At 41.4% G+C, this 25,005-nt stretch overlaps 3 protein-coding genes and 1 long non-coding RNA gene across 6 annotated transcripts; 2 read left to right on the top strand and 2 right to left on the bottom strand.

Moving 5' to 3' along the window:
* The first annotated feature begins 649 nt into the window (after positions 1-649).
* LOC113018810 (uncharacterized) lies at positions 650-4,554 on the top strand. 2 transcript variants are annotated; one of them, XM_026162203.2, is made up of 6 exons: positions 650-788; positions 881-997; positions 1,592-1,775; positions 1,873-1,973; positions 2,481-2,633; positions 2,719-4,554. In XM_026162203.2, the coding sequence occupies exons 3-6, from the start codon at positions 1,619-1,621 to the stop codon at positions 3,178-3,180; spliced, it is 873 nt and encodes a 290-aa protein (XP_026017988.2). In that variant the 5' UTR covers positions 650-788; positions 881-997; positions 1,592-1,618; the 3' UTR covers positions 3,181-4,554. The 2 variants fall into 2 exon arrangements, with proteins under 2 accessions (XP_026017988.2, XP_026017990.2); XM_026162205.2 differs by lacking the exons at positions 650-788; positions 881-997 and adding an exon at positions 1,083-1,196.
* Positions 4,325-7,293, bottom strand: LOC145421173 (uncharacterized). The gene is made up of 2 exons (XR_013902474.1): positions 7,090-7,293; positions 4,325-4,721 (listed from the first exon to the last, which is right to left on the bottom strand). It is a non-coding gene; the product is annotated as an uncharacterized LOC145421173 (long non-coding RNA).
* A 2,117-nt stretch (positions 7,294-9,410) lies between these two features.
* On the top strand, positions 9,411-15,620 carry oxa1l (OXA1L mitochondrial inner membrane protein). 2 transcript variants are annotated; one of them, XM_026162196.2, is made up of 12 exons: positions 9,411-9,445; positions 9,596-9,727; positions 10,812-10,915; positions 11,423-11,518; positions 11,610-11,886; positions 12,045-12,188; positions 12,285-12,370; positions 12,932-13,096; positions 13,198-13,302; positions 13,389-13,551; positions 13,681-13,761; positions 15,383-15,620. In XM_026162196.2, the coding sequence occupies exons 2-12, from the start codon at positions 9,661-9,663 to the stop codon at positions 15,505-15,507; spliced, it is 1,413 nt and encodes a 470-aa protein (XP_026017981.2). In that variant the 5' UTR covers positions 9,411-9,445; positions 9,596-9,660; the 3' UTR covers positions 15,508-15,620. The 2 variants fall into 2 exon arrangements, with proteins under 2 accessions (XP_026017981.2, XP_026017980.2); XM_026162195.2 differs by having other exon boundaries at positions 10,781-10,915.
* A 43-nt stretch (positions 15,621-15,663) lies between these two features.
* slc7a7 (solute carrier family 7 member 7) lies at positions 15,664-24,430 on the bottom strand. Its single transcript, XM_026162193.2, has 11 exons — positions 24,175-24,430; positions 23,707-23,760; positions 22,207-22,831; positions 19,537-19,662; positions 19,126-19,270; positions 17,864-17,987; positions 17,677-17,780; positions 17,486-17,582; positions 17,237-17,386; positions 16,417-16,600; positions 15,664-16,311 (listed from the first exon to the last, which is right to left on the bottom strand). The coding sequence occupies exons 3-11, from the start codon at positions 22,697-22,699 to the stop codon at positions 16,238-16,240; spliced, it is 1,497 nt and encodes a 498-aa protein (XP_026017978.1). The 5' UTR covers positions 22,700-22,831; positions 23,707-23,760; positions 24,175-24,430; the 3' UTR covers positions 15,664-16,237.
* Between the last annotated feature and the right edge of the window lie 575 nt (positions 24,431-25,005).

Raw genomic sequence — 25,005 nt, 5'->3', positions numbered from 1 at the left:
GAGTCTCCATGCAAAAGTCCAAGTGGTCATAAAATATTGGCAGACACTGTTTGATACACCTTAGCGTAATTTTTAAAACATTGTGATTTTGAATGCAGCTCGTCAGTGTTTACATTTCCATCAAATGGACTGAGTTCCTCTTCCTTTTTATGTTTAGATGAGACGAAATTTTTCGAGTTTACAACTATTATTATTATTATTATTATTATTATTATTATTATTATTACAGAATGAGTATAGATTGTGTATCCCATTTTTGTATTTACATCATAACAACAACATGCGGAGCTCTTTACGAGCCTCGTTCTCGCGGTCTCATGAGGAAATTTAATTCACTTGGACCCGATCTGACACCCATGAAAGGTTGTTTTTTCCGACATGGGGAGGAGGGCAGAGTGGTGACCTTCGTGTGTCCACACACGCAAGTGAAAGAAGACATCCTTTGCATATAGGCAGACGCGAATGGATTAGTGTTATTTAGTGTGTTTTTTAAAAAAAGAGAAAAAGAAAAGAGAAAAAAAACAGGCTGAGGTAAATGTATGTGATTGGAGTGGAGCCTCTTTGACTGTTCACGAAAATTTGGTGATAAAATGTAACGTCAAACAACAAACACCCATGGATTTGTTTTCTCTGTTAAATTAAAATGATCCCTATCTGTTGTGTTGTAGCGAGAGACTCTGACTGGATCACTACGCGTCATACCGCGACCACATGACCAAGAAAACAACGTCGCGGGTTCGACCTGCGGGCAGCTTCGACTTCTGTTCTTCTTTGAAAAATAAGAAAAGGTCACCGTCCGGATCTCTGTTTGGCAAGTCTTCATGTTAAAACTTTAGTCATCAGGTACACTGTTTTTGTTTGATGTGCTTTGTTCTAACAGATGATGGAAAGACGACTATTGCGGTTGTGTCTTGTGGGACAAGAATTTCCTTGCGAGTATATTTGACAATTTTGGGAATCCTGACATCGTTGGATTTTGGCAGTTCCTCTCTTACTGGTAATTACCTCCGTTTTCATGTTTTGCATTAAATAATGGGAGTGTTGGGTACTATTGGCCATTTGGTTGTTTCGTCTGAAACAAAGTTCAGGGTTTTCGCTTTTAAGATCCGTCTGCGCATCGGGATAACTTTCATTTGGGAGCTATTTCCAAAGCAAGTCAAGACGTCGAAAGATGACGAAGATTATTCCGCGTCAAAGTGAGTAACATAGATTACTTTGATCTAATCGGAATTTGAGCAGCGATATATTGTCGAAACTCTTGAAATCCACGCGTCAGGCTTGACTTTTTCCACGCTCTCTTATGGCAGTATTATCAATAAACTCTAATGCGTGCGCACCAAGACACACATAGTTGTGCATGAGCTCCTTTTGTCTTTCCTGTGTCTACTTGTACACGTAGTGTTAGACAAAGCACCCAGCATAAAGGAAAAGTGTAGTGAGAGAATAAAACATGGAATAAATAAATGTTAATCATATGTGAATGCATGTAGAATATCTGGTATAGTGACAGTCCCTGATGGAGTGAAGTCCAAAGTGGATGAAATAAGAGAGAAAAAACTTTTTAGCGAGATCTCTGTTTGTTTTGTTGTAGATGATCTGAAGGCGGCGCTGAGTCAGGATGGGTTTAAAACTATCTAAAAAGAAAAAGATTTCTCATCAGAGGAGCAGAACTCCCTCTCAAGACTCCAGAAGCAGTTTGACATATGAGGAGGAGAAGTGCTACGACCCATCCGACTCTACACTTACATTTGTGGATGGAGATGATGAGTTGGACTGTAAGTCTTCAGACTATGAATTCTACCTTTACTGGGCTACAGATAATGTTGAGTAGAGTGTACAACAGTAATGCGATTTTTCATGTGTCACTCATAGTCTTGTATGAGGACTTCAAGTCTCTGAGAGCGCTGATGTCTTGCGGCCATGCTGTCACTCCCATGTCTCTCACCAACTGGTGTCTTAGCTTATTGAATCAGGTAGGATATTACACGTTCATCTAATCACAAACCCCAAATAAATTAACAGTGATTTTTGAACTGAGTGTATATTACTATGCACTCAGTTGCATAACTACTGAGTTGCAGTCACAAAATAAGGCACCAATTCAACATTACAGGACTATAAGGCAGAACTGACAACTCTCATGATGTCAAGAACGTTTGTATGTTGTTTTACCAGATAGAGCAGAAACGCACTATATAAGTTTTATAGGAGTTTAAGTAATGGGTCATCAGCGCAGGAATTAATTAATGGGGGTTTTCTTAGTCTGGTAGTTCTCAAGCTTTCTTTCTGGATTGCTACTTCAGAATCCAAAAATAAATAAATAAAGCATTCACATTAGTATGGTAGGAATGGAATCTAATAGGCATGAGACTGGACTGTGGCTCAGTTAATGGATCTATATACTATTGTGAGCAGTTGCTATTTGTTCCACATGTTTTGCTTTCACTGATTGATATATATTTTTGTATATTGTGTTTCAGGGCGAGAGCAGGTTTGTGTGCGGCCAAACTGAATGTCATACTGAGTGGTCCTTTGAGGAGGTTTGTAAAATGGCTCTTCTAACCCCGGAAGAAATCGAGTACTTTGAAAAGAAAATGTTCAGCAACTCTAAGGATGTTTTTGATGTTAAATCAGTAAGTTTATTTACATAGTCTGCATTTCTGCGCCATATTTGTCCAAATGTTGAGCATTAAATAAATAATCGTTTTTTATTAACAGTGTCCTGGCTGCAAGTCTTCAGTGCTGAGAACTGACTTCAGTAATCTGTGTACTGAATGTACAGTGTGCACAGCTGATCTAAATCGGACCTTTACGTTCTGTTGGCAGTGTTTGAGGGAATGGAAAGGTCCGTCCCCACGTTCAAACCGATGTGAAAATCATGGCTGCAACAATAAGTCCTTAGAAACTCTGAGAAAATGTCCAGATATCACCTTCCAGAATGTGGAGGGCATCACTGGCTGTCCCTCTATCCGTGCCTGTCCCACATGTGGCTTCCTTGTGGAACATAACACAACTGGGTGTAAAAACATCTTCTGTACACGTTGTAAGTTGCAGTTCTGCTTTGTTTGCCTCAAAATGAAAGAGGAATGTTTGGAGACGAGTGAATATTACAAACCTTGTTCCAGTGGTGTAGCACCTAGACAGACTTCTATACCAGTGTGTCAGTGGGATGATTACTAGATTGTTACAGAAATGTTGTTATTGTGTGATTCACATAGAAAAACTAACAGCTCGGTAAGTTGGTAAAGCCTGATTTAAAATTTACCACTAGCTACAGTTACCACAATCTAATGCAGCGGTCCCCAACCCCCGGGCCTCGGACCGGTACCGGTCCGTGAGTCGTTTGGTACCGGGCCGTGAGAGTTGAGGCTCAGGTGTGAAATGTATAGTTTTCAGGGTTTTTATCGGTTTTCAGCGTTATTTTGTTTTTATCGTTTACTCGGTTTTCCTGGGTCTTTTCACGTGTGTTATGAATAAATCTTCTTTTTTTCGGTACCGGTACTAGTTTTATTTTGTTGTATTTATCCGCGACACCTTAAAGGCTGGTCCATGAAAATATTGTCGGGTATAAACCGGTCCGTGGCGCAAAAAAGGTTGGAGACCGCTGATCTAATGCATGGACTTTCTGTGTCTCAAATACAGCAATAAATCAGATTAAGACCAGTAATCATCAAATTAATATATTAGCATTCTAAAATTAAGTGTTTTACTTCTATTATTTGAAAGAATTTCTTCATTTTCTAATACAGAATTCACTTTCTAATATTTAATGAAAAAAATTCTACACCAGAAATCTGAAGAATGTGCACCAGACTTTTATAGACTTTTAAAATAACTTTTTGGATAATTTCTCACTTTTTAAATTTTCCTTGTACCCTAGGAATCCCCTTTTCTCCTCACGTGTCAAACAAGATTGTTAACTGCAGTAAACTTTAACAATAATAAATAAATCGTGCGTCTTTTTAAAAGAAAAAATTTGTCCTAAAACATGTGAATGAAAATTCATTTTATGCACATTACTTTTCAAGTAATTAATTACTTTTAGAATATTGTAACTCAGTTACTTTTTTGAAGAAGTAACTAGTAACTATAATTAATTACTTTTTCAAAGTAACTTGCCCAACACTGATTATAAGTATTGCCTCAGTAGAGCTGTCTTTCAGATCACATTCTTATCTTGGATCAGGCACTGGTTTCTGCCTTTTATGTTTTGAAGTCACCCAGTAACTGTCTGCTTTTAGCAGCGATCTGTTTCTGTAAATATTGTAACATCCAGATTCCTCTGTTGTAATCTGGAGTTTAAAGAAACAAGATAGCACAAACAAACATGGAAGAGTTTTATTGAAATGATCTCTCTAGCAAAAGTCCAGCTAAACATCTGATTTCTTAAAGTGTCTCAAAAATAAGATATGAAACGCATTATGCAGTGTGCTACAAACATGATGTATTTTATTATATGAAAAATAAAGACCAAAAAAGGGACAGCAGTAAGTACATAACAATAATATGATCATGTGAGTGCATATGAGATCACAATAAAGACTTCACAATAAATGATTTTGTCAGTGCAGAGTCTGTCGTGTTCCTTCATGCGGGTCGATCTCCTCCACCAGGCAGCATCAGCAGTGTGTGGATGACGGACATGTGCTTAATCCCATAAGACACCAGCAGGGCTTTGTCCTCCAGCGGCTTCGTCCTGAACACCACCCGCATTTCACCAACTGAGCAGAAGCAGAGAGAAGAGCTTTAAAGAGCTGGGCTTGCTTCAGGCCTTTTAGAGTAGATCAGCAAAGCTAATATTTGGATTGTTTAATGTATGTGATCTGATGAGTTAGTGATACTAGCAAAAGATGATTTGATTTGTATTTTTTCAAAGAAAGTTTCCACTTAGAAGACAATTTTCATTATTAAATCATTATATCTGCTGTAGACCACTAAAAGTCATGTTTGTGGTTATTGTGTGTGTTGTCTGATTGGCTGAAGACAACATAAATAGACACTGCACTTGCACTGCATTTAAATAGAGAGTTCTGTAAACAGAATCTGCTGTTCAATAAAAGTATGACATTTGCATTTCTATAAAAATGTAAAAGCAGACGATAAGAAAAGTCATGCTTACTTATCACCAGCGCTTTGGCGATTTTGCTTTTCAGCTCCATCACAGTGAGGGCCTTCATCTGGTCCATATTGTCACAAATATCGACTATCTTCTCCTCTCCCCTCGGTCCGTTTACTTTCAGCTGGACGGACATTTTAGCACTAAGAGCTGGATCTGTCTCCACTTCAATAAGACTTTTATCAAGGCTTTTAACTTCAACTATCTTGTCCGAGAGACAAAATCCCAGCAGTCGCCGCCCATTTGGGTATTCAGGTAAACAACTTCCTCCTGTGGAGTGCTTCGGCACACTGTAAGTGACGATTCAGTTCTAACTATGGGCAAGATGTGGGTCAGCAAGCAAGGTGTTCCCAACTCCCAAATAAATGTGAAAAAATATTTTATGTTTTTCGTCAGCCAGTAGAAAAAGCAACACAAGCACAGTTTCTAATGTGTGATTAGGATATGGATGCTGTATACTTCAATGGTTTATTGGTTTAATAATGAAGCCAGGTCATCAGCAGATTTCTGAGTCATATCTCTGGCATCAAGTCTGTTTTGGACCTGGTCATGCGCCAGTTTTTGGTTGAGATAAGTTTTGGGAATTATACGTAAACATTAACTTTTTTTTTTTTTTGTACTTGCTGTTGCTTTCCACCAGTTGCAATAATGGAAGGCTGAATTGTTTTATTTAGGTTATCAGTGCTGCTCACAGATTTATTGCTTTATTTTGAAAATATGTGTTTTTATTGCACTACCTTTGGAACTTATGTTATGAGGTGTTTGTGCTGAGATGCTGTGTTACACTTTCTTGAAACATGGAGCTGTGTTACAGTCAAACATTTGCACTTTTGTCTCACCTGTTGAAAGGTTGTTGTTCCAGAAGACTTGTTCAGATACAACTTTACAAACATATGCCGTGCTGCCAGGTTCTTCTTAAAGAGACACGAGTTTCCCCTGAAAGCCCCTCTAAACATAAGGCCAGATTAGGCTCTCAGCGAAGGCGGTCGCACTTTCTCCTCTCCTGCCCTTATCTTCCCTGCTTAGCTTCTTATGTCCTTGTCTTGTCTTGTGTTTTTACTTACTTTTCCCTGGAACACTCTCTCACAGTCTGTTCTCTAAAACCTAAAAGAGGAATTATGGATTTGATCAACTGGTCTCTGAATGCAATTGACACCCCTTCTCAACGAGAAGTCTGGGCTCGGGTGAGCCTGAGTGCTGAAGATATCTACCTATTCGGAACCATGATAACAGGGTTCTTGCTGATCGGAGCAGGCTTGGCCCTGGCTTATCGAAGAATTAAGGAAGCGGAACCGGCTGTTCAAACCCCCACAAGGCTGCCCGCTGGGATTGAAATGATGGGACGAGGCGTGAGTTTCTCAAAATGGGCTCATTGAGTGCAGCACGGAGAAGATCTTGGAGAACGCACGGCTGCCGTGAATACTCAGAACAAGACCTCTGAGTGAAAAACTGGATTACATCTGGAGGGGCTAGCTCGAATAACACCTTTGAGCGCAAATTCGATCACATCTTGGGCAAGTGCACTGCGGTCGTGAGTTCTCAGAACCTGCTCTTTGAGCAAAAAGAACGACAACATCACGGAACGTAAGTTTTGATAACACCATAGAAAGCTCGCGGCTCTCCAACGGGAGATTGAGAGACCAGTGTTGGACTGTTAGAGCAGCTTTGAAATTCATATGAGCTGTTCGCACTAAAGTAAAAACCATCATCACTTCATGCGGAGACCCCTTCAGCGCCAGCTGCGGCCTCAAGGCTGGAGCTGAACAAAACACCCTGATAACAACTGTGTTTAGACTGTTCCCCCCATTCCATGCAAGGCCACCTGGGTTGGCTGGAAGACTGTTTACTTAGCCTGGCGGGGCGAAGGACACTGTCTCAGCTAAACTATGGACACGCACAAACACACACATACACTGATATGCACACACTGATCCTCCCTCCCTTTCCAAACACCTTCGATGCTTGTGCCTTACCTGGGAAGATGGCAGTCGACTGGACCAGCACAGACATGCTGCAGAACCGGATGCACTGTCTACACCGGCTCTCTCTTACCCTTTACCCGCCCCTGTTGCTTGTCTTGTGTTTCTATGATGTATTGATAGTCATGTGCTTTTGTGCTGAGGTGTTTTTTCTGTTATCAAACTGTTCTCCCACTAGGAGCTCAGTCTGAGTGGAGTTTTTTTTTCTCCTCCTCTTACCTCATGTTTTGTATTTTCATTGTTTTTTTTTCCTATCAGCCTACCTTTCTGACATGTCTCCCCAATGTGATGTTTGTGTAAAGTTGGTCAGAAGGTTCCTTTGTAAGTGCGCATGCGCCATTAGCGTGCTGCCTGCTGTAACCCTAATTTCCTTCAGGATTGATAAAGTATTCTGATTCTGATTCTGATAAGCAAGCCAAACTTCTTCATTCATTTTCTAATTTTACTGTCATCAAATTAACATTTTACATGCTAACTGAGGCCTTTAGAGACGTAGTTCTTGGAAGTTTATATGGACCTCAAATTTTTGGATATGCCGTTCCCAGACCGATGGGCAGAAACAATTGCTTTTTTAAGATCACAGCTCATGTCTTTCCTCCTACACCGTAAAAAAGAAAATCCTAAAAAAACGTAATATTCTGGCAGCTGGGGCACCAAAATACTACCAGAAAATACCAGAAAATAACTTTCTCATGAAAATACAGTTATTTTCAGTAATGACAATACAGTTTGTTGCCATAATTTTACATGGGATTCTGCCTTTTTCAAGTGCTTTTAAACATTGAATTAGGAACAATTTAACGTGATTAAATAATGAAAATGAAATTACCTATAAACAAGGTCAATGAATGCAGCAATATGAATAATAATATTTAAATGTACAGAAATATACAGTTAACAGTTGGTTTAAATAATAATGGATTGCATTCATATAGCGCTTTTTGAGACCCTTAAAGTGCTTTACAATTCCACTTTATAATTCCCCTCTGGCCATCACCAGTAGGTCGTAGGTGAAATGTCTTGTCCAAGGACACAACGACCGAGAGTGTCCGAGCTGGGGCTCGAACCGGCAACCTTCAAGGCGAACTGCCAACTCTTGAGCCACGATCGCCCTAAATAACAATAATTATTATTATTATTTGATGTAAAAAGAAAAAGTTTATAAAAATCATTTTATATATATTTTTCCATAGCATTACATTTGAATTTAACAGTTCAATCTTTCAAATAACGGACAAATATTTGTGAAATTGTGATGCATTTGTGAATGTATTTTAACAATCTAAATATGCATATGTACAGACAGATACATTTAAAAAACAAGAAAATGATGTTTTATTACATTTACAGTGATTTTACGTTAATTTACATTTGAAATGTAAAATCACAGTCTATTTATGTGAATTTAATTATGTTCTAGAAGAACGGTACAAAACTGTAAAATAAACTGTAAAATACTTTTATAATACAATTTTTTTTACAGTGTAGGCATTGCGTTAACACATGCCTGAAAACTCCAGACCAGCAAACTGACAGAGCTTTTGCTTTTATAGAAGTGTTCACACTTACTGACATTAACATTAACATTAAATATCATTTTAAGAGACACAGAGACACAGTTTCCAAGGAATATTTTGAGGGATGTTTATTTTGTTTTGTTTTGGTTTTATTTAAAGTGTCTAAAGTGTTGATGATTAACTGTACATTAAAACGGAGTCAATTGTGCCACCTGGTATCAACTTAAAAATGAAAGTTATTTACATATAAAGTTTGAGGATTTTAATTGTTTGTTTTGGTTTTTGGTTATTGTCACTTGTTTCATTTGTTCATCATTGTTTCATTATATTTATTACCTTACATTTTATGTCATGCGATTTTTACGATGAAAGAGCAACTTTCTGCTTTATGGGAATAACACTAAGTGATTTTCATTCGTGTTTCAGTTTCCTTGATATGAAAATCCTTCATCTTCACGTTTCTTCATCTAGATTGTTCAGTATGGTTTAAACAAGAAATAGAGGTGTAAAAGACGAGACAGACAATTTCTTGCATGAAAGTCTCCATTACATTTTTAATGTAATATTTAAACTGGGTAAAGGAACCACAGAAAGCACACAGACCATTTCAAATGTTAAACAACCTTTAGTAATAACGTGACCATCAGTAACACAAAGTGAAAACATGTCTCACCCATTGCTGTAACACTCCAGACTGTGATTATATGTGACTTAGGCTTGTTTATTGATTGTTTTTTGTATCTTTGAGTCTCAGTTTTTAAAAGGTTAAAAGGTCATCTTTCCAAATAATCCTGGATCCTGGACTCCAAAGTGGACCAAACCAAAACCACTTGGTAAATTTGCTATGATTTTCAGGCAGTGACTTTTTTTTAAATGTAATTATGCAAATAAACAAACTTCCTTGTTAGAAATAACCAACATCGTGTTTTTATATATGTGCGCAACTTGTTGAAATTGAAATTGACTATTTGCGCTTTCCGTAGCAGGTTGTCTGTCATGTCAACATGGCTGCCGTCAGGAGCGGTTTGACTCCGGTCTGCTTAACAAGATGTTTTCTAAGACAGACAGGCAAACCAAGCCGAGGCGGCCATCCTCTCTCAGACATCTGGAGCCACGTAGGTCTTCTTCACAGTTTCATGTTCGGTACTTTGTCTGTGCTTCCGAAGCAAAGATACAAATAGCTTTTTCTCCACGGCTAACTAGCTCGCCGGCTAGCATCATGCCTCCTGTGTGACTTTGACAGTAACAGGCTCTCCAGCAAAGACAAGAAAGACAGGACTCTCTGCTGTTTAGGGTAACTGTAAAACCAGCTGGATTTAAACCAGAAAGCGCGGACAGGTCAGCTAAAAACACTGAAATACGGAATTAGTAGGAGTTTGTTTGATGTTATTGAAAATCCGTAATGCTACATCAGTGTGACTGCACAGTCTACCAGTTTATAAAGAACCATTACAGCTTTTCTCTCCGATGTATAATAATGAGAGTTTTTATGAAAATAGATTAACCTCATTTAAACTATGCCAAAGTTTAATAACCCATGTCCTGCAGGAGTCACCTGCAAACCTCTAGAGGTCAGTATAGGTTTAACTTGAACTACATGTAATGTTTTCCCAAACGTCAATGTATCTATTAAGGATGTATTATAGTAATTGTTAAACAAATGCAAAGATTGACGATCATATTTAAAAAGGATCACATTGCATTAGTTTATGTGGCCAAAGAGTTATATAAGTCACATTGTTTAATTCAAGCAGCACTTTACTGCAGTAAAGTCTTGATGCATGCCCAATCATACAGGTAAGTAAATCCCAAAAGGTTGATTCTGTTTATCTGTACGTAGCGTTTTCAATGCAAGTCACCCTCACAGCCCATTGTTCATTCAGTGCGCTGGTTTTAGTTATTACACAATGTAGAAAAGACGCAGCTGTAAAACATTAACATCTTATATTGTTTTCTGTTACTGAACTGGTTCAGAAGCAGGAGACTTGTAGCTTAGTAAATTATTCTAAGGATTCAATTTGAAATATAATCATTAATTATACAAGCTTTATTTTTTTACTTTCCTGTTGCTTCTTGTCTTTATTTAAAAAAAAAAAAGAAAAAAAAAAGGTTATTCTGCAGTTAGTGTATCAGACCGACAGGTCTTTGTCCTCCTTCTGTCCACACAGCGGTTAATCCAGAGGTCACATCTCCACACAGTGTTTGAGTGCCGCAGCCCTGCCACCAGGGCTCTGCTGGGCCGCAGACACCATGACAAGTTCCTCTGGGTGAATGCCGTGGCCATCAGACACAACAGCTCACAGGTGGGTCGCCACACAGGTTATGTAGTCACTACAGTTAGATCTATGCCATTCTTTAACCTTTTTCACACATTAAAGTTAATCTGACTTATACTGTTTTCTTGAGCCTCCTCACTTACTGGTGTAAACTGATAGTAGTCACGGTATTATTTAAATGTTGGTTTAAAAAAAAGTGTCTGTGAGTTTTTACTGGAGTGCAGTGGCCAGCCTGAAGACCTGGAAAGGTTTGTGTTTGTCGTGTGTCAAACTAAAGTGTGTCAAATGTTTTAGCCTCTTCATGTAACAGGATTGGGAGTGGCCTGTAGGATTTAAATCCTCTATCACAGCCACAGGTGGACTGTAGAGTGAAATGAGTCGCGTAGGATCCAGTAACACATTACAAGTTGATGTAATCTTAACAACTGGATCCAGTTTATAGAAACACTGAAATTAAACAAATTGAACTCCTGTGAGGTTACACTATTACATTTCTACTTAACTGATGTGTAGAGTTTATCTTGACATTCACAGATCCCGCCTGATGGTGGATCCATTGCAGTTCCAGTAACAGAAACTTTAAACAGTCCTCCAGTCCTGGAGTCTGTCACACAGCCTGTCACTGAGCAGGTGAGTCTGCATCCAAAGTAAATCTTCCACATCCCTCAGCTACGTGATCACTTCAATCATTTGGTGCTTTTGTCATTTTTAATCATTTTAGATCCTAGGTGGGACAGTTTCCAGTGTGTTACCAGCAGCAGAGAGCTCTGTTCTTCCTCTCGTGTCTGCTGACCCTGCTCCTGTTTTAACACAACCGGTCTCTGAGCAGGTCGCTGATGTGGCACCGACTGCAGTGGAGGTCCTGCAGGCCGTTGCTGGAGAGCCTCGTTTAGCAGAGCTTGGACTAGCTGGTCACACACCAGTGGGGCTGGTCCAGAATATGTTAGAGTTCATTCACATGGATCTGGGTTTGCCCTGGTGGGGAGCCATTGTTGTGGGTAAGCATGCTTTAACACTTCTTCTCTGTCAGTATCAGTGCGTCACTTTAGGCCACCCAAACACAGGCTGGGTTTATATTTTCCTCAAGTTTTCTTTAAGAAGCGCCTTGTTTTTGATTTCCTGCGTCTATTCTCATCCTCTGCTTTCCTTCCTCCAGCGACCGTGTTGGCTCGCTTGGCTGTGTTTCCCGTCATAGTGAAGGGCCAGCGAGAGGCGGCGAAGCTGAACAACGTGCTGCCCGAGATGACCAAACTGACCAACAGGATGAATGAGGCCAAGCAGAGCGGAAACAAGTTTGAATGTAAATGTTCTCTCCTCTTTCTTCATGGCCTTATACTCACTCTTTAGACATTCAGCTGATCCTGAGCTGCTGCTGCTGTCTCTGGTTCTGTCACAGTTTCCAAAGCGTACTCTGACCTGAACCTGTTCCAGAAGAAACATGATGTGAATCCTCTTCGTGGCTTCCTGATCCCTTTGGTGCAGGTCAGTTATTCTCAGCTTTCTGTGTTATTGGCATGAATGTTTCAGGCAGACTAATTAAACAAATTTTACACTTCAGCTTAGTACTTGCTTATGTGGAGCTCCCAGCTATTACAGTGTAAGCAAAGGTGGAATTTAGATTTTTAGGTGCATTTATGATTAACAAGAAGTTCTTTTTAGTTCATCTTGACTGTAACACAGAAACACTAAAAATGCAGTTTGTAAGTAAGATTTTGGTGTCTAGCTTTTTGCCATGGCGGGTTTTGTTGAAAGGGTTTTATTTAGACATCACAAACACAGCCATATGTCAAATATATGTCCCTTCCTTCAAAATAAAGGCGTGTGTTTGGTGCAGGGGAGCAGCTTCATGGATTCATCATCATAAAACAGAGAAACTATTCATGGCTGTTAAATTAGTGATAAATGTATGTGTACCTTTGCAGATATGCTAGTTATTATCATTGACTTTGCTTTGTTGCTTCAACGTGTTTGAGATTGTTTTTGCTGGAGCTTTGTTTTTCCCATTTTTCTCTCTGGCCTCACTCATCTGCCCACAACCCTCAGACACCCGTCTTCATCTCCTTCTTCATCGCCCTGAGAAAGATGGCCTATCTGCCCGTGCCCAGCATGCAGACAGGAGGCATGCTGTGGTTTGCAGACCTGACGGCATCAGATCCTTTTTATATTCTGCCTTTGGCCGTCACTGGAACGATGTTTTTCATCCTGGAGGTGAACTCAGATCTCTTATTTCCCAAAAGAAACACGGCAACAAAAAGAGAGTGATGGTAAAAAATTACTGACCCACTTCATCACCATCTTTTTTTCCTCAGCTGGGTGCAGAGTCTGGGATTGACAACCCCAACCTGCGAGCCATGAAGACGGTGTTCAGGATCATGCCTTTAGTCATCTTCCCTCTCACCATCAACTTCCCCACGGTTAGTGACTCTTTCGCTCACATCTGTTATTGTTCTCATAAAAAACATCGCTGAAACATCTTTATTTTTCTTCGTACAAACTTCAGGCAGTCTTTACCTACTGGCTGACCTCAAACTGCTTCTCTCTGTGCCAAGTGGCTCTGCTCAGACACCCCTTAATCAGAAAAAAGTTGAAGATCCCTGAAAGGATCAAGCACCCGGCCTCCGCTCTGCCACAGAGCGACGGATTGATCGAAAGCATGAAAAAGGGTTGGTGTTGTGAGCATAAATCTGTCGATAAACAGAGTAGGACTATAAATCTAGTTGTAGTTTGTAGCACTTTGTTTCCACTCTGATTGTTTTTGTGTTTGTCTGTGTTGGAACTGGTTTGGTCTGCAGGTTGGAAGAACGCTCAGCTGGCCCACCAGCTGGAAGAGCGTGAGCGAAGAATAAAAAATCATCTGGACCTCGCTGCCAAAGGTCAGTCCCAGTCTTCAGCTCATCCACAGAGACCTTTTGGTCTCTGTCAGGGTTTTTTTCCTCCTTGCAGAAAAATGACTCACTTTATTTAGAGGGAGGGAGAAAAAAACTTTATTTGAAATGGTTGCTCATTTATATAAACTCTGACCCAAGTACATTTGTCGTCTTGCCCTCCACCTTACAGACTGACACCAGACACAGTCAATTTATCGGAGTAGAATTCACTCGCTTTTATTTTGAAGGTTTATTCGCTGCTGACCCGCTTCCTGATCCTTCCTGTCAGTCAGCTACCCTGTCAGGCGGTCGGCCTGTCTGCTGTAGTCCCTGTTCTGTTATGGAGCAGGTGGAGAACGGATTCATGTGCTGAAAAGCTGCAGGGTTAGAGCTGATTGTTGTGTGTATTTGTTCCTAAGTAGCCCCATTGTAGTTGTGGAAGAACATGTGTTATTATTTAAAAGCTGTTTAAAAAAAAAAATTGTAAAAATGGCTTTGACCTTTGATGCACACACAGACAGCCAAGAGCATGTGCCCTTAACCTACCGAACAGTGCGACATATACAATTTATTTCTGTGGGATTTATCCGGGCAGTTATTCAGTGGCTACTTCAGTACTACCTGCTTTATAAGGAATTTACTGCATTTTAAAAGCTTAAAAGAAAGATTTAAGATCCTTAAAAACGACAGGTTTTAATAAAGGATTGGGAAGTATAAAAATTAACTTTTTTTTTAAACTCTTGTAATCAGTAGTGTTAAATAAATTAGCGTTTAAAGAGATAAATACAGATTCTTGAGTGTGAAACCTGATCAGACTTACTGCTGGATGGTTGTAAATTTAGCAGGAAAGTGATATTTCAAGTAATGTTAATATATATATATATATATATAAATACTAATATGGACATTTTATATTCTAAAGATCAAAGTTTAGCTTGTTGTGAAAAAAAGGCTTTTTAGCAACCGTTTTCTGATTTCTAGATGTTTGGAGCTTATATTTCACAGCAGACATTTCACATGTTTGCACCTCGTGTCATTTCTCTGTGCATCCTCAGTTCCTTTCCTCATCTCCTCTCCTTACATCTTACTTCCTTTCATCAGAGATATGACTGGAGGAGGCGATGAAGAGACATGAAGAAGGCAACAATGTAGTGCTTTATTTAATGTGGGGGGAGTGTCCAGGTGAACTTAAGTGTTCATGACAACTTAAATGTCAGGAGTCACAATGACAGCAGTGCACGGGAACTATTTTTATTCACCACGCACAGGTGAGAAGGACAGAGGTTGATCAGGCAGTTGATCATCATTGTAGCATCCTGTCTCTTGCACACACCAAGATTAAAAACACTCTAAGGACAGGATACACCTGTGTGTCCGTGTTTATGGCTGTTCCTGCAAACCACCTCTATCTTCCAGATATATTTTAGGAATTGAAACATTCCTCATGATGGCTACTGAGATTAATTTCTAGGTCACAGGTAGGGGGAGACTCCACACGTGTTTGTCTTTACACCTCCTAAACACTCGGTGGAGCTGTTTGATTTGTTGCTGTTCTGCTGCCGGACTTTTATCACTTGATGCCACCGTGGTTTATCTAAGAGTTGTCTCATTTCATTTCTCCCTGCAGGTCCACTGAGACAGACTTTTACCCACAATCCTCTAGAGCAGAAACCTCCCATTGCAGCAGCAGCATCAGCTAAAGACAAGTCTGCTGGAAGCAAGACGAGACCATGGAAGGACACTATTGGATAAATCCAACCAGCTGTCAGCGTGGCAGTAATGATGAATTGTGTACATATTTATGGATAGAAGAGTTAGGGGTATGAATATGTGTTCTAATAAAAATGTAAACTGCCTCAACACAACCTTATTGTATGTCTGCTTATTTCAACAAAACAAACAGCTGTCTTCATGTTGTCAACGAGTAATTTTATTATAAATACATGTTTGCAGCTCAACTTTTTCAAGCTGTTTCACACTTGTTTAAAAATAGCCCTTCAGTAGTCTCTGACATTATAAAACTTCATGAATGTTCATCCACCTGAGTGAGTGTGGAGTCAGTCTCATCTGTTCTGTTTCTGTGAGCAAATGATGATAAAAACACGATCAGCAGCGCTCTCGGTTCCAAAGATGCAGCCTGCTGGACCGATTTCATCAACAACCGGCCACCTTCAAGTGAAATCAAAAAAGGTTTTGCATTTAGATCATTTCAAACAAACTACTTGTGTTGACATAATTAAATACAGTCCGAAGTCACGCTTGGCTTCAGGGAAGTGCCGCCTATGAGCAGCATCATTAACACATTCTTTAACATCATCACAGGGTGGTGGCTGACGGGTCTGAGAACTGGATCCCGCTTTAAGCCCAAATGTTTGGTCCACTGCGGTCTCGCAACAGCGGCGGCTGGCAAAGATCCAGGCTGAGCTGAGAGTCTGTTGTTTGTGCGTCACCGGCCGCCAGCAGGGCGTTAAAACGAGCGTCTCTACTCGAGTTTGTCGATGTCCATCTCGGTCAGGACAGAGAAGCACACTTTCTGAATCCCCATGCCACATTTGGCTAAAAGAGACATGAAGGAGGTTAGAACGCAGGATTTAGGTCAAGCATTTACACTTTGATGATCAGAATAATGCAGAAAAACATCTGGATTCTTCCCAATCTTACCGATGAACCTTCGCAGCCACAGCGGTCTTTTGTGAGCCGGGGTGTAGCAGCAGAGGAAGTAGACGGGCACTCCCGACAGGGCGATGCCGATGCCGATCAGGGAGTTGATGGTGTCACTGTACAGAGGCACCACCACCAGGAAGATGGTGAGGATGCAGAAAACAATGGGGTAGAACAAACTGAGCTGTGGAAGGAAAAGAGAGAGAGAGCCGGGTGAGACGATGGGATGAATTACTGCCTCAAAAATTCTTTTCGCCAACGTGATTAAGTGAAACATGCTGGATCTTAAAGCCTTTTCCAGTTTATCGACTGCTGTACTCAATACAGGGTCATCAATTACGAAATGCACATGTTGTTTTTAATAGGACTTAAACCAAGCGATAAAGGTCGTAGACCCATCACGAAAGAGTTTACGTAGGTCATAAATTGAGAGAGAGGAATCATTATAATCAGCCCAACCAATGGAGTCACCCCCTGCTGGCCAGTAGAAAGAATGCAGGTTGAAGAATTAGAACTTTATTAGAATTAGATGCTTTTCTAACCTGAAGGCTGCCTCCTTTTTGTTATACAGCCTGTGAGTACACAGTGACCAGTCTGAGCATGTGTGCAGTTCAAAAATTAAATGTGTTCAGGAGTTATTTTCCTGATTGTTTCACTCCGGCGGTTATTTCCTGAGCTGCAGTAAAGATTTTGCAATAAAAAGTGGAGATTTTATATTTTCACACTGGCTTCACTTTTCTATCTCAGCAGCAGCATCAGTCTACTATTGTCTGTTTACAGGTAACACTGCACATACATCTGAAACATTTCATTTAAATACCTTTAAAGGCCTCTTTCTGTCCGGCTGCTTCCATCGCAGATATAGTTGGCCCAGGATGGACAAACCAACGAAGAACCAGTAGCTGAAGCTGTAGTAGTTGATCAGCCTGAAGACATCTTCTACACACAGGTATATGAGAGCCATGACGCCCTGCAGGAAAGTACGGGAATCATGGTGAGTAAGGGTGAGGGCCAAAAAAGCATGGCACTAAATTGAAACAATTAGACAACAAAGAAAAAAACAACTGACGTTGAAGAGCAGGGCGGGGACGGGAGTGTAGCGGTTGACGTGGATCATGCACAAGAAGTCGGGCAGGTGGCCTTCTCTGGAGCCCACGAAGAACAGCCTTTCGAGACACAAAATAAAGCGATGATGAGGATTGGTTTATTTTGACTGGTTTTAATGACCTCGCAAAGTAGCCTAAAGAACGATAGAGATACCTGGAGGCAGCAAGGATGGAGGCATTGAGGCCTCCAAAGCAGGACAGAGCCACAGCCAGAGGAATGGTCCAGTTCATCACACCAAACACCTGATCTGCAAATGTCTGCAGAGGGAAAACTCTTCAACAAAAGCTACACCTCGTACATGTCAAGCCTACATCATTCAGTGTGGATCGGAGGAACTTACCACAGCCACAGCATCACTGTCTAAGATTGCAGGAATTGGGAGGATAGTGTAGTAGGCCACGTTGGTGAGAATATAGATCACAGTCACGATGGGCATGGAAATAGCGATGGCCAGAGGCAGGTTTCTGTAGTTTAGAGAGAGAAACAGCAGAGGGCAGCAAAAGAGATCAGAGAGATTCTTATAGAGAGAAAAGATCCAGAGTTTTGTCTGAAGTCTCTGAGTCAAGAGGATATTAAGTGATAAGGAGCGGGTGTTTGTCACTTATTCTGTCTGTGAACTCTGAGAAAGGCTTTTGATCTAATCACATGTGTGGCCTTGCTGGTCAGCGTTTGGCTGTGTGAATCAAAGAATAAACCTGAAACACACACGAGAATACTTCAGAGCCTCTCCTCCCATTTTCCCTCCCTTTGCTTTTCACCTCTGTGTTTTGTTTGGTACTCAGACAAGAGGAGGCCGTAGAAGTCCATCTACCTCTACTTTTTGTCATGCACTGATCATTTCAGTTTTATAGCCTTAACTCTGAACTTTATCCAGATGCTTCAGGAAAAGTAGACTGCTCATAGACTGCTTGTTGTATGTTTAAAGACGTAATTGTGAATATAATAGCTGCAAATGTAAAATTAAGTGTAAGCTAGTCTGCTATTCTGGCCATTGGCTCTAAAGGGGGAACACGGTTTATAAAATAAAGATGTTAATTTTTTGGGATAAGACTTAAACTAGCCATTAAAAGCATTAACTCATGAGTTAAATATTTATAATAAGGTAACAGAGCAGCGAAGCCAAAAGTGTAGTTTTCTCTTCTTTGCAAAAACACATGAGTCGCCCCCTGCTGGTCATTAACGGCTATATCTTTGGGACAAAGTGACACAAACCACTTTGGGGTTCTGTCAAAAAGGCCATTGGGCGTAAAGAGAAAAACCTGTCACATTTGAACCTGTTTGTTAATGTCTCAAGTCTAAAAAGCCCATTACCATCACTGAAAATGTTTTCTATCATCCGTGAGTCAAAAATTCATGTTATATAAAATTTTCAGCTTATTCAGAAATTTGAGTCCAAAGTCCAACTTTTGAGATAATAACTTGAAATTTTGACTTATGCATGACAAAAAAAATTTTTTCATTGGCAGAAATGAGCTTCCATACTCCGGTGTCTAGGAATGGAATTATACATTTGAAACCAAAGTAATTTAATTCCCATATGATGGGATGATTTAATGCTCATAGTGGCAAATGGTTCATGTGACATCATGCGTATTAACTCACCTCTCTGGGTTCTTGATCTCCTCTGTGACAAAGTTGAGGGTGTCCCATCCAGAGTAGGAGAACAGAGCCGAATACAGAGCCAGAGCGATGGCTCCTGGATCTCGAGATGAGCCATCAAATAGCCCCTCGAAGTTCTGGGTGTGACCTAGAAGGAAGTGACAGCATGGCACTGTGTGAGCGTCATGTAGTTAACCTAATTAAACTCCTACCCTCCACATAACAATCTTATCTGATTGTTCTTTAACAGTTTTATATTAGTTATAAAAGCAGATAATTTTTTTATGGATTTAGTGAAGGAGGACATGCAGAGTGTTGATGTGACAGAGACAGGGTAAAAGACGAAAGAAGAAGAAGAAAAAGAAAAACGAGAAAAAGAAAAAATGTGTGTGAGTTGCTGATGTGTTTGAGCACCTTGTCCGATCTTCACCAGGCCGGTGATGATGACGGCGATGAGAGCAATAACTTTGGCGTAGGTGAAGAAGTCCTGGACTCGGGTTCCCCACTTGACATAAGCGCAGTTGACAAAGGTCAGCAAACCTGAAGGCGAGGGAGCGAAACACATGAACACACACGTATCATTCAAACACAGACTCGCACAGCAACAGACATTTGCTCTTTAAACTGTGTGTGTTTGTGTGTTTGTGTCTGTGCCAGCGTGTTTCCATGTGAGAGAGCGGCTGATTTAAGGAAGCACTGCTGCTGACTCAAGCAGACCGGATAGTTGTTTGTCAGACAAGGAAACAGCTGAGTGCAGCACATAACACACACATACTGAAATACACACATGTACGGTCATGGAAGTGAGACCAAGTTTAAAAGCTTGAAAGAAGAAATAATTAAACAAGCACCGATCTGTTCTGATGAGCTTGTATGTTTCGGCCTGAGGTTGGAGATTTGTCACGATTGGCACTTATTGACCTACAGCCTCTGGTCCTGATAAGTAAAGTGGTCCCTGCTGCATTCTTCCTTATTGCCCTCCTTCACCTTGATCAGCATTAATGGTGTTGGAAAACATGTTTTTCTGCTCCTCTCTGTCACTTATCTCTCTCACGCACGCTCTCTGACTCTGGCACCTTATCAGTAAGGGACCGCCTAGTTCACGGGACATCGTAAAAATTACTATCTCCATTGATAGCGTGTAATACTCAGTTTTGCGAAAGCGAATCTTTTTATTAATGAATGTAAATTAATTGCTGTAGTTCAGACCAAAACAGGAATGCATCATCTTCCACCACACTGACAGCTAGAGGGTAATAACAGGATGCCTGTTCAAACACAGCAGAGCACAATGCCTCAGATGGAGGCGATCAAGGATGAGTGATGGAGGAGGAGGCTGTGCCACCCAGAGGTGGAGGTTTGAGATCAGGTGTGAGAGACAGGCAGGCCAGTGATACAGAGATGCTGAAGACTGCGTAGCTGTTAGCAGACGATGACCTTGAGTACGGGTTGGGCGGACTTTACACCTGAGTTCACGTGCTTCTGATAACCGCCCCTCACAAACAAAACGTTTGAACAGTACGTGGATGTGGACTGAGCTGAATGTATCTGAAATGACCATATTAAAGATGTCTCCTCTCACTTTGACATCACAGAGACAAGAATAGATAAAAACTGCACACACAATGACCTAATTACTCAAAATTTGGACGTTTTATAGAAGCATGGCCCGCGCATATTAATAAAGTTATACAGTTACACGACATCTGAGATAATCAGTCAAAATTCTTCCACTGCAAAACACTTTGACCCAACCAGACTTTTAAATACTCAGTCCAACTCAAATCATTCGATAGTAAATTATTACACAGGATGTAAACTTTCACTTATTATAATCTGAATGTTTTTATCTGTCATGTTAAGGTACTGAAATCACAACTGTCTATCTTATTCTGCTAATCAGTTCAAGGTCACGATGGCTCCTACCTCGGCTGCCGTGGAGTACGCCCTGAAACGGGGAACCGCTCACACTCACATCTGTACATGTGGTCTGTTAGTTTAATTAAACTAATCTTTGGGTTACGGGAGGAAGCATGCTGTACCCCACACAGGTACATGCAAACTCCACACAGAAAGGCCCCGGGTGGCCGGTGGATTCAAACCCAGGACCTCATTCACCCCCATCCCAGTTCTCTGTCTACACATGACCTCATTGCACTACAAGCTGTTTGTTCTTGTGTTTTATCATAATTTTTATAAAACAGAACTTACATGTTGTCTTGTCAGAGCAGTTTCGGCACTGCCATGTCTAAAACCTTTCTTTTCTAGTCTTGAGTGAAATAGGGTGAAGGTGAATATGAAACAGAGGGACTTCATTACAGCAGCTGCACTTACATTTACTGCACTGCCTTCACTTAAAAGGAAGTGGTGCTGTTTAAGCGCTTCACTCATGTGCTGGCTGAGCTATCAGAGGAGAGGCTTGTCAGGTCAGAGTGCCCCTGCAGGGAGGACTTTACCTCATAGCTACCAGCCTCTCTGTCGTCCTCTGCTTACTGGTGCGTGGCACAAAAGTGTGTGTGTGTGTGTGTGCACGCATTCAAGCGTGTGTGTGTGTGTGTGTGTTGCGCGCCCACCTTTTAGGTGGGTCAATGGATTTAAAGGAGGACATATATTTGTTATCAGGGCTTATCTGGAAGATATTAACAAGTTCTCTCTGCACCTTTGACTCAGTGTGCAGTTGCGTAGTCTTTATCTCGTGGTAGATTTGATCTTTCTACATTTACAGGAAGAAAAAGGAAAAGCTGTGATTCATGTCCTTGTGTGATGAGCCCATACCAGGTTTTCCAAAGCCACTGCTCTGAGATTGAGTAAAAAGTGGCTTTTCCTCCCACTTAATCTACCAAATGGATGATTTTAGGGTGGATCGGTTCCTCTTTAATCAGATGTTAGTGAGTGTTTCTGCTGTAGACCTGCTGACTCTAACCGACTGCCACCATTTTTCACTTCTCTAGTCTCTGCAGCTCACGTGATCTGTCATAGATGTGAAACCACGGCTGTAACACAGATTATTAGGCATTATTGACACTGGATATCACTCACGCACTCACGCACTGACTCATCTTCAGTCTCCAGATGTGTACTTACATATGCAAGCAGCAGCCAGCAGCCTGTTGGCCAGGTACGGGGCTATGCAGGTGGGGAAGATGGGCTGCACCATGTAGTTGGAGAACGTGATGGCAATAACGGCCTGGCTGGTGGGCTCGATGATCAACAGCGAAGTCCACAAGCGGATGAAGGCCATGAAACCCCCGAAGGCCTCCAGGATGTAGGCGTAGGAGGCCCCGGACTTGGTGATGGTGGTCCCCAGTTCGGCGTAGCACAGGGCGCCGAACACGGAGAAGATCCCGCCGATGGTCCACACCACCAGGGAAAGACCATAAGAAGCGCTGTGGATGAGGACGCCCTTGGGCGAGACGAAGATCCCCGAGCCGATCATGTTCCCCACGATCAAGCATACTCCGTTCACGAGGGAGATCTCCTTCTTGAGCTTCATGGACTCCTGCGAGTCATCTGACTTCTCTGACGGGGGGCCGCCGTTGGACGGCTCTTCTGTCGGGATGAGGCTGTGAGAAGCCATTGTTCGAGTTTGGTGGTTTTAATTTATTTTAAAAAGGAAAACAGTCACAAAATAAGAGGGTTTGTTTGGCCTTGCTGTGTGATGAAGATTGGAAAATTCCTCCTCGAGCTATCTTCGTTTATCTCCCGCCATCTGTGAAGGCAACACGCAGGGGTCATATCAGCGATGTTGTCACAACTCAGACACACAGCAAATACTCGCGTTGTCCCGATCCGATCACACAAAAACACACTCGCATGCCAGAGGCACTAATGTCAGAACAAACATGCAGAAAAGACAACGCACAACGAGTGTGGACACGGTTGGATTCGAGAGCGGGATTTTGGGATTGGAGGGCCATTAGGCCGCACACCAAATGGCCTTTTAAGGTTGAGTGTATTTACAGAGAGACGGGGAGGGGAGCAAACACGTTGCGTGCCTCAGACACCGGCTTCTCGCTGGTAACCACAAGCAGAGAAAGAATCACTGACTAAGACTCACACTTAGACTCCCAGATCCACCTACGCCGGCATATGCAGAGTTTCAGTGTCAGCACAGCGGCCACAGGTCACATGTTTTCCAAAGTTCATTATCGTCAGCATGTGTGCAATTTGATGATGATGCAGACACGTTAGGCAGCAGGTTCAATAATCTGGCTTTACACAATCTCTTTACATATCATGAACTGCTAGTGTTGTTTTGAATGACAGTGTTTTCACTACATTAATGCCAATTTAAAGTGTAGTTATTTACAGTATTTACACTTTGATCATTCAGGCTTCTGGCTCTTTCATAAAGTCAGCGCATATAAATAAGTATACGTCAGGTGTAGAGGTACACGGAGAAGCATAAATGCAAGATATCGATCCAAAGATCGTAAACTGGATACAGCTCGTAAGTAATAAGGAACTCAGATACAGGAGAGACTCAAGCATGGAAAGCCTGATATGAACACACACAGACACAGACTCACAGAAGCATGAAGCTTTTGTGAGGAGAATGTAAGAGAGGCTGTGAAGTTCAGATACCTCGTGGCAACAGCAGCAGTAGGAGCAGCAGCACGTGTCTTGATGAAGGAGTCACTGCAAAGAAGGAGGACAGCAGATTGGACGTGAAGCATGCCGGAGAAGCTCAGAGGCGAAGCTCTTGCAGACAGAAAGTGCAAAGTTCAAAAGCTGCTGATAAGTAGGCTTCTTTTTGAGCTACTTAAGGTCACATCCTGGATACAGGAAGTCCTGTTGTTTACGCAACGGGACACAAGTAACAGTTCAGATTAATGAAGCAGCGATAATAAAAAGTATCATTATGTTTTCAAGGCAGCTGTGGAAACATCTGAAACACATCAGAGGGTTTCTAATTAGTTATTTCTTCATGTAAAAGATCTCAGATTACTCACTCGTAAAAGCAGCCAGGCATGATAAAACAACTCTCCTGAATTAACACTTCTACTTAAATCATTATGAAACACAAGCAGCAGTTTGGGGGGGGACACTCACCCTCTCCAGAGGCTCCTCAGCTCCTCTCTGCTCCTCTTGGGGTCCTCTAAATCACTGCAGCACAGTCTGATCGCAAATACTGTATTATTTCAAAATCCACTCTCTGTTCTGTTATTTCATTGTCCTGCCTCCCCGTCACAGTCGTAAATAAACCACTTCATGCGCCTTCCTCTTCTCTCTCTGCTGTGCTGCTGCTCGGTTTCCTCTTGTTCTGCTTTGCTCCGACCTTCCTCGGCTGATGCGTTTGAGGTGTTGTGCACTTCTGGTTCCCAACGACGCTTTTAATCGACCAAGGAAACGAGTTCAAGGCGAGAGTGGGAGGGCTTTAGTTCACCTCAGCATTGTTTTCCTACGGGTGTGTGATTCAATTATCTCGCCCATCACACAGGTGTTATCTGCAGCTTACCTGCTCTTCTCTGATCAGTGTGACAGTGGAAATAAAAGGAGGACTGAGGGTTTTTCCACGATTACTATTATGCAAATGCATCTGGAGACAATTTGATGATATAATGCTGTTAGAAATGTTCACTTTAAGGCTCATCCGAACAATGGTCGTAATTATCCACTCATGTAAGACTAGCCTGCGTTTTCTCCTTCACTTTAAGTACATCCCATTACAGTGTTGTTTATAACACAGGCAATATTGTAATAAAACAGTTATACTGGTTTATAAAACTGAGGGAAATAGCGTAACTTAGCTGATGCGTGTCTGTGTGAGGCTTAAATGCACATTTAATTAAGAGTCGCGTCAGTGTTGCTGATAGCAACAAGTAATTCATACGTTTCTGTGTTTCTGCTGTTTGATGGATGACCAAACACAAGCTATTGCGC

The sequence above is a fragment of the Astatotilapia calliptera genome, chromosome 3 (assembly GCF_964374335.1).
Source record: "Astatotilapia calliptera chromosome 3, fAstCal68.1, whole genome shotgun sequence".
Taxonomy (NCBI): domain Eukaryota; kingdom Metazoa; phylum Chordata; class Actinopteri; order Cichliformes; family Cichlidae; genus Astatotilapia; species Astatotilapia calliptera.
The sequence above is the reverse complement of the archived record's forward strand: the minus strand, read 5'-3'. Positions and strand labels throughout refer to the sequence as shown.